This window comes from Cydia splendana, chromosome 5 (genome assembly GCF_910591565.1).
Source record: "Cydia splendana chromosome 5, ilCydSple1.2, whole genome shotgun sequence".
NCBI classification, from domain to species: Eukaryota; Metazoa; Arthropoda; class Insecta; order Lepidoptera; family Tortricidae; genus Cydia; species Cydia splendana.
In genome coordinates, this window is record NC_085964.1 from 1,283,285 (window position 1) to 1,296,366 (window position 13,082).

General features: G+C 45.0%; 3 protein-coding genes across 3 annotated transcripts in view; all 3 read left to right on the top strand.

Moving 5' to 3' along the window:
- LOC134790436 (nephrin) overlaps nucleotides 1-13,082 on the top strand; it is a 639,608-nt gene that overhangs the window by 19,047 nt on the left and 607,479 nt on the right. The window lies entirely within an intron of this gene.
- Nucleotides 4,532-8,929, top strand: LOC134790371 (uncharacterized). The gene has a single exon (XM_063761139.1). The coding sequence runs from the start codon at nucleotides 4,532-4,534 to the stop codon at nucleotides 8,927-8,929; it is 4,398 nt and encodes a 1,465-aa protein (XP_063617209.1).
- Nucleotides 9,230-12,880, top strand: LOC134790372 (uncharacterized). Its single transcript, XM_063761140.1, has 2 exons — nucleotides 9,230-9,241; nucleotides 11,444-12,880. Exons 1-2 carry the CDS (start codon nucleotides 9,230-9,232, stop codon nucleotides 12,878-12,880), a joined length of 1,449 nt encoding a protein of 482 aa, XP_063617210.1.

Below are 13,082 nucleotides of genomic sequence, written 5' to 3' on the forward strand. Positions count from 1 at the left end.
TTATTATAAAAAGTGTTATAAGTTTACGTATATTACAAAACCAAATGCTCAAACTATCAAACATTTCAATTATTACAAAGGACCCCGCAGCAAACATAAGAAAAAAGTGGATTCATTTCAGTCAAATCTCACAAAAATTTAGTATGATGTAGATTTAAATCTCCTGTTTATTTTTTTTATAACACGAACACAACTACATAATTATCTTAATCTACATATACCCTCCTTACGTACCTATTTAATAAAATGTATATTGAATTACCTACGGAAAATAACAATATATTTTGGGGTGCCGTTCAATTTTAATACACACATTTTGCATAATTACATTTAACTACTTTTAAAACTCATAATAAACATAATGTATAGAAACAAAATCCATAATATTATTCGTTATAACAATTAAATTACAGCATGTTTTATAACCATAAAAACGTTGTTTATAACGATCACTAGGAGTAATTTTACTTGTTATAACATACAGTTAGTATTATGATTAAAATGTAGAACTATATTTTAACGAATAATCGGGTGACATAATATAATATTATGACATAAATTATAAAACAGCTTACATATTCTACCTTAAGGCAGGTCGCCGTTAGGTACGACGACGAGCGAAGCGAGGAGGAGTGTTAGGTAGAACTGCGACCCTACAGCGCGCGAGCCGAGCGAGCGAAGCGAGCGTGCCGCGGCAGTGGCCTGCGAAGCGCCAGAACCGACTTATTTTATAATAGTACACATTTTATTACGCTCTCGATCATGAGAGGAGGCCTGTGCCCAGCAGTGGGGCGTGTATAGGCTGAATTATTATTATTATTTTGTCTGTCTATTACAAATTTTCGGGACCATGGGGTCCCGGACATTTAGAAGCCGTGCGTGGTTTTTATGGAAAAAGAACGTTACGAGCATTAAATAGTATAGAAAGTGATCATTATACTGATTGCCTGTTATGCAAATACATTACTACGTAACTGAATTATTATTATTTCTGAAATTATGCAATTTGTTCTTATTCATTTTGTTTTTATACTAAATAATCATTTCTGCATTTCAAAATTATGCAATTCGAATTATGCAATATGAAAATTCTAAAATAGTTGTTATTAAAAACATTACACACCCTATATTTTGATTAAGCATTTCTATTACCCATTTCATATACCTACACTCAATATCACGTTTGTTTCCGTATAAAAATAAAATACGAGTATGTATGCATGCATGTATGTGTATGCATAAAACATGCTTGAATAATACTAAACTAGTGGCCATTTAAGTATTCTTATAATAATTTGTACTAGGACAAAGAAGAACACCAGCCTATCTAGAAAAAAAACGGGCTAAATACCCGGCGAATTTTCATTAATTATTAAAGTTGTAAATTTACGAAAATGTTTAACAGAAACTGATATATTCTTAAGTCGTATGCATATTGGTTACAATGTTACGAAGCTTCTAATTATACTTAAAATTCATTAAAATTTTCTTAGTACAGTAATTATCTTACATAATCATAATAATTAAGCAAAATACCCTCTCAAAGGGTTTTTGGAGGAAATTCCCATTTGTTTTGAATTAATTTGGTTTGAATACTTTCCGCTATCTGCGCGGGGATCTGGGACGGAATGTTTTTGTGTGCTCTAAGGTAAAAGCAGTGGTATATTAATCAATTATATGAGTGTGAATTGAAAATTAATTTTGTCTTTGGTAAATTACCACTTGTAACAAAACAGACTAGCGGGAGACCTATCCTAATAACTTAACAATTTGTCTGGATTGTTATGATGCGACCTTAACGATCGCTCACTTTTATCACCGAGGTATAAAAAAGACCTGCCTGGTGTGTTTTGATTGTAATGACAAATTAATATTTTATTGCCATCAGCATATGCCTCCTCAATAACAACTTTCCATTAAGGATCTATCTGTACCCATAATAAACGATACAGATCGTTTATTATGGGTACAGATAAAACCTGGTCTAACTGTTGACGTGTGTATTATTTTGTATTACTATGTTCTTAAGGCACAATCTGGGGGTATTTTTAAGCCGTATCTGATATAAGAAGGTTTTACATTTATTTTAGGGACTTTATGATGATTTTAATACCGCCTAGCAAATATAATTTGGACAAGCCTATCGAGCTTAATTTGAGACTATTTCACCGATTCCTTTGTACGATTTAAAGAAACAAAAGGTTAATATGCTGCCAAAATATGCCATCAAAGTGTTCTTTTCATGATTGCTCAATTGAACATCCGCAGAATAAATGTGGTGACTTTTTATCTTTACATGAAAACGACTTTTTATGCAACATTTTCGATTCCCGTCAATTTCTGACGCAAGCGAAATGAGGGAAACAGCTATAAGAATCTACCGAAATCCAAAGCCTAACGGACATTCATGGCGTTGAACCATGACTAGAACAGGTCGATAGAAACGCTCCATGATGGTTATATTGTATACCAAAGTCGGGGTTGTCGTAAGTAACATGCCATATTCTCTAAAAGGCCACCATGCACAGATCCAAAATTTTTTTCCAAGTAAAAGAAATTATTAGAGTATGCCCAGATGTTTCACTTTACGAATCATATGTAATTGATGTTTACATATTACGATTTTTTTGTGTAATATCTCGTCTTGTTCGCAAACCGCAAATTTTCTTGTAGTATTTGTCCAAAATCGTTGTAGTAACTCGGGAGGATTAGGTAAATATTGTCCCAACCATATGCTTTACGTGATCTCCCAGGACGAAATGTTACTTATTATTAAAGCACTAATTAAACTATATGTGTAATTTTTTAATAAAAATATAATACCAGAAAAAACGGCTAAGTAAAGTTGTACCCATAATAAACGATACAGTCCTTATGCAGCAGTCGAGTTGAAACGTACCTACGCATAACAGCACTCCTAAATCCAAGTATGATATCAGTATCTCACACAGACCGTCTAAAAAAGAGTAAAATAATTATTTCACGCCGCTCGGGCCTCCTTATGCATTCCGACCGTCCCCATACGCTTATTGCTCTTTTTAACAAAATCCCCAAGGTTTTAAAAATACGAATTCCGCTACATCCCTGGTCTTATATGGCTGAACCGTGAACCCACGAAAGCGTCAAATGCTAGCGGACTGAGCACGCGTTGGGCATACTAACACGTTTTCTCGTGTCCCCCTGACCCGCCTCACACAACACCCCTTCCCCCTCCCAACATAACGAGAAATGCCCAAATTTCAATGATGCATTAAACAGCTTCAGCGGCTGCGGCTGGGTCTGTTATGTAGAAATAAGTTACGTTACATTTTTGCTTGCGGATTTCGTGGTGTAAGACGTTGTGATATTTTATATGAGAGGGTTGGTAATAAAATTGCTGGTTTGATGGCACTGGTTTACGGAATTGAAATGTCACGTTTCCTGGTGATAAGGTGTTTGTTTTCATATCGTATATTTCTCGAAATGTGTTGTGATATGTAATTTCTCTATGCTTTTTGGGGATGTATTGTATAAGTTTTGCTGAAGATGTAATAATTTGAAAATTCTTTTACAGTTCATATGGTGCTACTTTACCGCCCTAGAGAGGTATCGTAGAGGTAGAGGAAAATTTAAAGGGTCATAATTTAAAACGTTGTACAATACAGTTGTAATTCGCGATTCGTGTCGATTTAAAGCACTCCCTTCGGTCGTGTTTCAATTTATCGTCACTCGTTCCTACTATTCGAACTTGTATCGTAATGTACTATTGTATTGTATGTGATCCAGTAGATTGATTATTGTACACGACGCGCGTTTAGATTAATAAGATGTAACTAGATAATAAAATAATTAAGATATAATTTAGATAAGCCAAAGTTTGTGAATAATAAAATATCCTCCTATTGTGTTTCATTACGTAACTCTGCATAACGGGAGGGGCAAAGTGTGGGTCGCCGGCGGCGACACACACTTTGCGCCTTTCAAATAAGAATGTGATAATAGGCTAATTAGGAAAAAAGTCTAATTAGAAAAATAAGTTAGGTAGAATAGCATAAGAAATAAAACTTGTAAATTAATAAATATTTAAATAAAGAAAGCTTGAGGGCCGAGGAAAAGAGAGGTATCATATTAGAAAGAGAGGTATCATATTAGAAAGAGAGGTATCTTATTAGAAAGAGATAGGAAGTCTGCGCGCATGCGCCGATCTCTCTCGATCCGCGCATGCGCGCCACGCGGGTAGCGGGGGACGAGGTACATAAAATAGGCAGTAATAAAAGCCGGTACGTCGCCCCGCTCAGCGTCAGTCCAGAGCCAGCAGCCGACTAGGAAACAACTAAAAGGAAAAGAAGAAACCTCTCCAACCTCGACCCTCCTGCATCTGAAGAAGCCAGCTGCGTTGTTTTATTGCTCCATCCTCTGCCGCCTACGAGAATTTCTACAGTCCACTCTCCCCCCCCCTGCGCACCCCGCTGCGATGTATGAAGATAGGGCCTAACACTCACATTGTTTGGTCCTCGTCGAAGCCGGATCTCTGAAGCAAGAACACAGCAAGATGGTAGTAACAAGAAACAACCACAACAAGGAAGATGAAGAGTCGTCAGAAAATACCGCAAAATCTCCGAGCTCCGAGGAAACCGGCACCACGTCAGGCACCGGCACCACGTCGGGTACCGGCACCACGTCGGGCACCGGCACTACGTCGGGCACCGGCACTACGTCGGGCACAGGCACTACGTCGGGCACAGGCGCAACGTCGGACTCAGCGAAGACGTTGGACACAGCTGCATCGTCGGGTACGGGCGCCATCAGGAAGACGCGTCCCACACCAGAGGACCTACCCGGGCCGAGCAACGCCGTCCACCCCGCTGACACGTCGGGCATTAAGGCCACACCTGCGGCCAGCCTCGCCGCCACGATCGTCGAGCGCAACCCCGTCGAACTGATGCCGCCACCGAGACCGCCGACGAAGCCCGCTCGGTCACACCGATCCAAGGCCTCCAGCAAGAGACTCCTCGCGGAGTTGGAGGCCAAGGAGAGGTTAGCCGAGCTAGAACTGAAGCGCGTGCAAGCGGAAACCGAGCTAGCGAGAATACGTCAAGAAAGAATAGACCTGGCGTCATCAAGAGAGGAGTCAGAAGAGGAAGAGGACCTCGCTCCACAGCGCATCGCTGACTGGTTCAATCGCCGACCCGAACGAGCGACAACATTAGAAGAGGCCGCCCATATAGAAGAAACGCAAGAGCCCGCCGCGCGCACTACTAGACGACGCGCGCGACCGGAAACATACGAAGATGCTCGTGCGATGGACGTGTCGTCGCTAACCGCCGCCCTCACAGAAGCCATTCAAGCCAGCAAGTCTTACAAGAAGTACATACCTGACCTGCCGACGTTTAGTGGCCTGTGTACCGAGTGGCTACAATTTAAGGCCGCGTACAACGAGTCCGCGCCCAGTTTCTCCGCAAGTGAAAACGTCGCCCGTATAAGAAGAAGTCTAAAAGGTGTCGCCTGGGAGGCCGTCAGCGCCCTCCTCATCAGCCAGCCGCATCCAGAAGACGTCATCAAAGCACTAGAAAGAAGATACGGAAGGCCAGACGCACTACTTGTCAACGAACTGGAGAAGCTAAAGGGACTGCCGCGCCTCACCGACAACCCACGTGACCTGTGCATATTCGCCAGCCGGATCGCTAACACAGTGACGACTATCGAGATATTGAAGAAGCCGCAGTATCTCTACAACCCCGAGTTACTGCGGTCGATAGTTGACAAGTTATCGCCGATAATTCGCAACAAGTGGTACGACTACGCAGCTACAAGAGAAGAGACGCCCGAACTTAAGAAGATTGCCGACTTTTTGAATAATGAAGCCGACAAGTGCACGCCTTACGCTCCGCCTGAAAATACAACGGAACATAAAGAAGTAAGAAGTGCAAGAAAGAAGCCCGAGCGAACCTACGCCGCCGCAGTCGAAATCAATAAGAAGCCAAAAGAAGAGAAGCCGGCGTGCCCGTTATGTGAGCACGCTACGCACCAATTGCCGTCGTGCCCGCAGTTTATGAAGATCGACACGAACGAGCGCTGGGAAGTGGCCAAGAAGAACAACATTTGCTACCGATGCCTCGTCAGCAAGCATCGACGCTTCGCCTGCCGCGCCAAGCCTTGTGGCCAGCAGGGCTGCCCCATGAAACATCATCGCCTACTACACCACGAGAAGTCGCCACCCGCGGCCGCCGCTGCAGCCGCTGCCGAGCCACCCTCACCACGCAAGCCAGAAGAAGTCGTGGCCTCGGCAGTGAACCAGATCGCCTGCGCGACAGCACAAACAAGACGCGCCTACCTGAAGATAGTACCAGTCACACTACGCGGCCCGCGGGCGGAAGCAGACACTTTCGCTCTACTAGATGAAGGCAGCACCGTGACAATTATCGACTCGGCGCTGGCGGACACACTCGGGCTCAACGGCCCCACCGAACCAATGTGGGTGCAGGGCATAGGCGGGAAAGAGATGGAGCACAATCAGAGCAGGAGGGTCGAGGTCTACATACGCAACAAGTACGGCGGGCAGGAGCAGCGCATACCAAACGCGCACACCGTCGGCAGTCTGGGCTTCACCACACAATCCATAGGTGCGAGCGAGATAGATGGCTGCACACATCTCAGAGGACTCAAGCACAAGTTAACCTACCAAGGCGCAACCCCACAAATACTCATCGGTCAAGACAACTGGGAGCTAATCGTGTCGCGGGAAATAAGAAAAGGACGGCGCGATCAACTCGTCGCTTCAAGAACCCTACTAGGATGGGTACTTCACGGCTGCCGCACCACTAGAGCGGAGCCGATCGCGTACTGCTGTGCGCACCTCACGCGGGCCAAGTCGAACGAAAACATAGAAGAAACAATGAAGAAATATTTCGCTCTCGAGTCCCTATCAATCGAGCCGAGGCGACCGAGCAGCGATCCCGAACAACAAGCGCTTCGCATATTAGAAGAAAAGAGCCGCCGCTTACCCGACGGCAGGTTCGAGACGGGGCTACTGTGGCGCAACCAAGAAGAAAGAATACCCAACAATCGCAACGACGCACTGAAGCGGCTACACACGCTCGAGAGGAAGCTGGATCGAGACGCAAACCTGAAACAACAATACACCGAGCGCGTCAACAATCTACTCACCTCAAGCTACGCCGAGCGCGCGGCCACGCCACCAAGCGGCAGGACGTGGTACCTACCTCACTTCGCCGTCTGCAACCCAGAGAAGCCGAAGATAAGACTGGTCCATGATGCTGCGGCCACCTCACACGGCCGCAGCCTCAACGACATGCTGCACACGGGTCCAGATTTCCTGCAATCACTACCCGGCGTCATCATGAAGTTTCGTCAACACAGCATCGCGGTCTCAGCTGATCTGAAAGAGATGTTCATGCAGATCAAGATACGCGAAGAGGACAGGGACGCACTTCGCTTCCTATGGAGGGGCGATCGCCGCGAGGGAGAGCCAGAAGAATACCGCATGACTTCAGTTATATTCGGCGCGTCGTCATCGCCGTGCACCGCTCTATACATCAAAAATAGAAACGCACGAGAGCACGCGACACAGTACCCGGAGGCTGCGCGAGCAATAGAGCGCAACCACTACATGGACGACTATCTCCAGAGCTTCAACACAATAGAAGAGGCAAGACAAGTGACAAGAGACGTCGATCATGTACACCAACAAGCCAAGTTTCAGCTGCGTGGGTGGGCTACGAACGAATATGAAGCAATAAGAGACGTCGTCGGCAGCGAAGAGCGAGAGGGAAACACTGTCCCTATCGGCGGGAGCGAGATAGAAAAAACGCTCGGCCTGCTGTGGGACACAAACGAAGATAGCATCCGGTTTCGCCTCAACACTAGAAGAGCTCAGCCCGAGGTGGTCAATGACCTCCGGCCTCCGACGAAGAGAGAAGCCCTAAGCATCATAATGTCAATATTTGACCCGCTCGGCCTGATTTCACCTATCACTACGCCGGCCAAGCGAATAATGCAAGACACGTGGCAACATAACACGAGCTGGGACGAAGCTATACCCGAAAATCTGCGGGAGCGCTGGAGCGAGTGGCTACAACAACTGCGAGACCTAGGTACCCTAAAAATACCTAGATGCTACGACGCAACGCCTGCCGCCGTGCGCGAGCTACACACTTTCGTCGACGCTAGTGAAGAAGCATACGCCGCCGCCGTGTACTGGAGGATGACGCGAGCCGACGGGTCAGTCAAAATAGCCCTGGCCGCCGCCAAGAGTCGCGTCACACCTAGGAAGCCTATCTCCATACCTAGACTGGAGCTGCAGGCGGCCGTCCTAGGCGTACGGCTAGCAAGAACAGTGATAGAAGAGCACGACTTCGAGATCGCTTCAAAAATATACTGGAGCGACTCTCGCACGGCGCTAGCATGGATACGCGCCGAGCCCCGTACATTCAAGACGTTCGTGGCCCACAGACTCGCCGAGATAGAAGATCACACTAAGAAAAACGAGTGGAGATGGGTACCGACAGCACACAACGTAGCCGACGACGCGACCCGCGCCACACCAGCTGACTTCGATACGAGCCACAGATGGTTCGTTGGCCCGTCATTCCTGTACAATGAAGAATCGACTTGGCCCCGTGAGAATAAAGTCGAAGTTCCCGTGACCGGTGAAGAAAAAGAGACGTGTGCTGCGACAGCCGCCGTGCCTGAAAATAAACACGCGGCCATACCTAAGTTCGAGCGCTTCTCAAAGTGGACGCGACTACTACGTGCGACCGCACGTGTGCTACAGTTCATCGACCTCGTGCGCCCTCGACCCCGTGACCCCGCCCGGCCCGCGACACAACTTATCGCGGCGGCCAGGCGCAAACGAACGCGCGCAAACGAGACACAAGACGGCGCCTGGAACAAGCGTGCCACTCACACACGCACACCTCGGCTGCCCTAAGCAGAAAACAAGTAACTCGAAAATTTTCAAAAACGGTTTTTTTGGATTTTCGGAATCTACAATTTCAGGCGCATCTTTCACCAAAAAAATAATTGTAAAATAATGTGTAGTTTTCAAAATATTCATGTTTTTAAAATCCGAGTATCTTTTTTTGACCCTGTATTCTACGCTAAATTCAAGTATATGTCCCATTTCTACGCTAAAGACAAGTAACTAAACAGAGATACTTGTAATTCATATAGATGACCGAGATACTTGAGTTTAGCGTAGATGTTCGTAGCTGCGAGTTAGTTTATTACAATGGTAAAACAAGTATCTCCCAACACAATCTGCGATTGAGGTTAGAAATTAGTTACATAGTTTATACAAAAGGTACCTTTGTTTAAAGACATACATAGAAAACAAATTTGCTTAGCAAATATTCCTGTCAACGGTGAAAAGTCTGTGAAATTTAAGTTTAAAGAAAAAGTGTTGTTACAACAATTTAAAATATATGTATTGTCTATACTGTAGACTCTACAGTAATGAAAACAGAACACTAGAATACGCCAAAGAAAGAGGAAATCATAATTATGCCGTATCCGTGCCAAAGGTTTTGGAAAAAATTAGAAACAAACAACAACTGACTGTATTCAATTGACCAAAAGGGAAATATTTAATCCAGGAATAATGCCAAAATTTGAATTTTTATAAAGACACTTATTATGTGGTAAAGTGAATCATCTGAGGTCAATCTCGAGAAGTCTATTAGTAGAGTTCGACCAAGAAAAGGCTGCAGAGATGTTGAGAGCACACCAGTGCCAGTGTTATTTATGTCATAATTTCATAGAAGTTTGACGTTTAAAATAACACCTGCACTGGTGTGCTCTCAACATCTATGCAGACTTTTCTTGGTCTAACTCTACTAATAGACTTCTCGAGATTGACCTTGTGCTGTCAAAATCTCTGCAGACTTTTCTTGGTTTAACTCTAGCCACTAAAGAGATCCACTAATTACTTACCATATTAATAGGTGTATATCAGCAAAATTTCAGATCGATATGGTTTTATAAGAAATAGCTAAAACTGACTTGAAGGATTTAGTTAGATTTTTACTTTGTTACAAGTAAAGTTAAATTGTAAATAAAGTAACTATGTACCTAAGTATGTATTTATCTATACACGTATGTAGGTATATATCGTCGCCTAGTACTCATAGTACAAACTTTGCTTAATTTGGGGCTAGGTCAACCAGTGTAAGATTGTCCCCAAATATTGATTTTTATGAACTCACCAGCTCTCACCATTCCATGCACCTGCCTCATTCCTATCAAACACGTCTGTCAAATAGGACTATAAAAAAATGCAAGTCGGACACGCCCACCGAGCGTTCCTTACAAATTTAGTTATTGTTTTTTTTTTTCTACAAATTTATAGTTTTCAAATTATTCCCTGTACTTATAATGTAATACAATATTACTTGCCAAATCTCATAGTTCTAGGGCAACGGGACTTCTCGTTGACCTAGCTACCTATTACCCACCTACTTAGGTACCCTTTAAATTTTGAATCTCTTGAGAATGTCGAAATATACTTACGTATTTTGGCATAAACCACCGTATCTTTTTTTTTACGTTAATGTAGATGTTTGATTTTTTTCTACATCTTTAAGGGAATGTAGACCTGAGTATATGGTTTTAATTTCAACTCGATACCTCCTCCACGCGTTTCCGAGACAAATGATCTTGACAGACAAATGGACGGAGGACGGACGGACAACAAAGTGATCCTATAAGGGTTCCGTTTTTTCCTTATGAGGTATGGAACCCTATAAAAGAAAAGTTCGGAAGCAGGATCCTGTAGGTACCACCCATCCACGAAGACAGAGGGTTTGTTGAAGGAATGGGTCATTGTATCACAAAATAATCACTGAAAATAAATAAAATCGATGAAATAGGTACCAATAACCATGTGTCAGAAGGTACGAGGATGGCAACATCAATCACTAATTAAAAACAGTCTATTTTCCAATAGAAAAGAACTTTAAAATATATAAAAAAATATAATTTTTTTTCAAGCGTTTAATATCTAACAGGGATTTTGAAGTCGATAAACCTGAAAGAAATAAAAATCAGTTTTCGGTAGCTTATGTTATTAGCTTTCATTTGGTACCATATCCTTCAGAATTGCATGAAAATTGGAAAAGTTATTGAGCGGAGAGCCAAATATGTTTAGTATTTAAGAAGCTAAAGTGCTTGCTATTTCCAAGCTAAACACGAGATACTTGAATTTGTGTAGAATGGTTCGGAGATTTTCGGGGAGTAAACTACACAGAAAACATTTTATGCCTGTACAAAGTTTAATATACAAGAATAACAAAAAATAAAGTCTGTATATACTTAATTTTATAGCCTTTAACATAATGGTATAAACAGATGTTACATTTTAGACCAAATACCTAACAAAACTGACACATTACGTTTTTTTGCTCTCCTCAAAAATTTGTCAAAACTGGGTTACTTGTTTTCTGCTTAGGGCAGCCGACCTGTCAAGATCGCCGCTACGCCGCCACAAGAAGATAAGAAGTACTTAGTGTTAGAAGCCAAATACCTAAGTGCCGCCGAGAAACTACTAGTACGCGCCTCACAAGAAGATAGCTACGAAAAAGAGAGAGGGCGCATAGCAAGCGGCCGCGCGCCAGACAAGGACGACCGACTGGCCAAGCTGAGTGTCTATATGGACGGCGATCACATTATACGTCTGCGGGGCAGAATAGCGGCCGGCGACTTACAAGAAGAGACAGTGCGACCTATAGTGCTACACGGGAAACATCACTATACAAAGTTATATGTTTCTCACGTTCACGAACAGTTACATCACGGCGGCACCGAAATAGTGGTTAACGATCTGCGACAGCGTGTGCATATAGTGAAAATAAGACCGACAGTGAAACAAGTGATCGCCCAGTGCCCAAAGTGTCGCCTGCGTCGCGCCAAGCCCGCGGCGCCATCTACGGGTGACCTGCCAGCGGCGCGCCTAGCACATCACGTTAGGCCCTTCACATACACGGGTCTGGACTACTACGGGCCGCAAGAAGTTACAGTGGGCCGTCATAGAGAGAAAAGGTACGTCGCACTGTTCACCTGTATGACGTCGAGGGCCGTACACCTGGAGATGGTTGCCTCACTGAGCACCGACTCCGCCATCAACGCACTGCGCCGCTTTATCGCTCGGCGCGGGTGCCCTACCGAACTGTGGAGTGACAACGGGACTGCCTTCAGAGGTGCACACCGAGAGCTGGCGGAAGCAATGAGAGACGCCGCCCACGCACGCCGCATCAATTGGCGTTTCCTTCCCCCCGCCGCCCCATTCATGGCGGGCGTGTGGGAACGTATGGTGCGCACCGTCAAAGAAGCAATGAAGGCTACGCTGCACGAGAAGTACCCGAGCGACGAGACCCTGCAGACCCTACTGGCGGAGGCGGAGGCAACCGTCAACTCAAGACCGCTGACCTACGTGGCCGTGAATCCAGAGGACCCGCCGGCCTTGACCCCGAACATGATCCTGCTGGGGCCGGACTGCTACTCACCTGCACCCGGCACCTTCGAGGAGAGCGACACCAACGCGCGACAACACTGGAAGCGCGCCCAGCAGCTCGCCGACACCTTCTGGCAGCGCTGGGTTCGCGAGTACGCGCCGCTACTCCAACACCGGCGGGAGCCCTACGACGGAGGAGTCGCCCCGGCCGTCGGAGACGTCGTCATCATCTGCGACTCCAACCTCCCCCGTAACACATGGCCACGGGGGATAGTGACGCAGACGTACCCGGGCAAGGATGGCGTGGTTCGAGTCGTGGACGTCTCTACGAGCAAGGGACACGTGCTGAGGAGGCCGACAAAGAAGATCGTCGTGCTACCAGTAGGTTCGCGAAGCGACGGCGGGAGAAATGTACACGACGCGCGTTTAGATTAATAAGATGTAACTAGATAATAAAATAATTAAGATATAATTTAGATAAGCCAAAGTTTGTGAATAATAAAATATCCTCCTATTGTGTTTCATTACGTAACTCTGCATAACGGGAGGGGCAAAGTGTGGGTCGCCGGCGGCGACACACACTTTGCGCCTTTCAAATAAGAATGTGATAATAGGCTAATTAGGAAAAAAGTCTAAT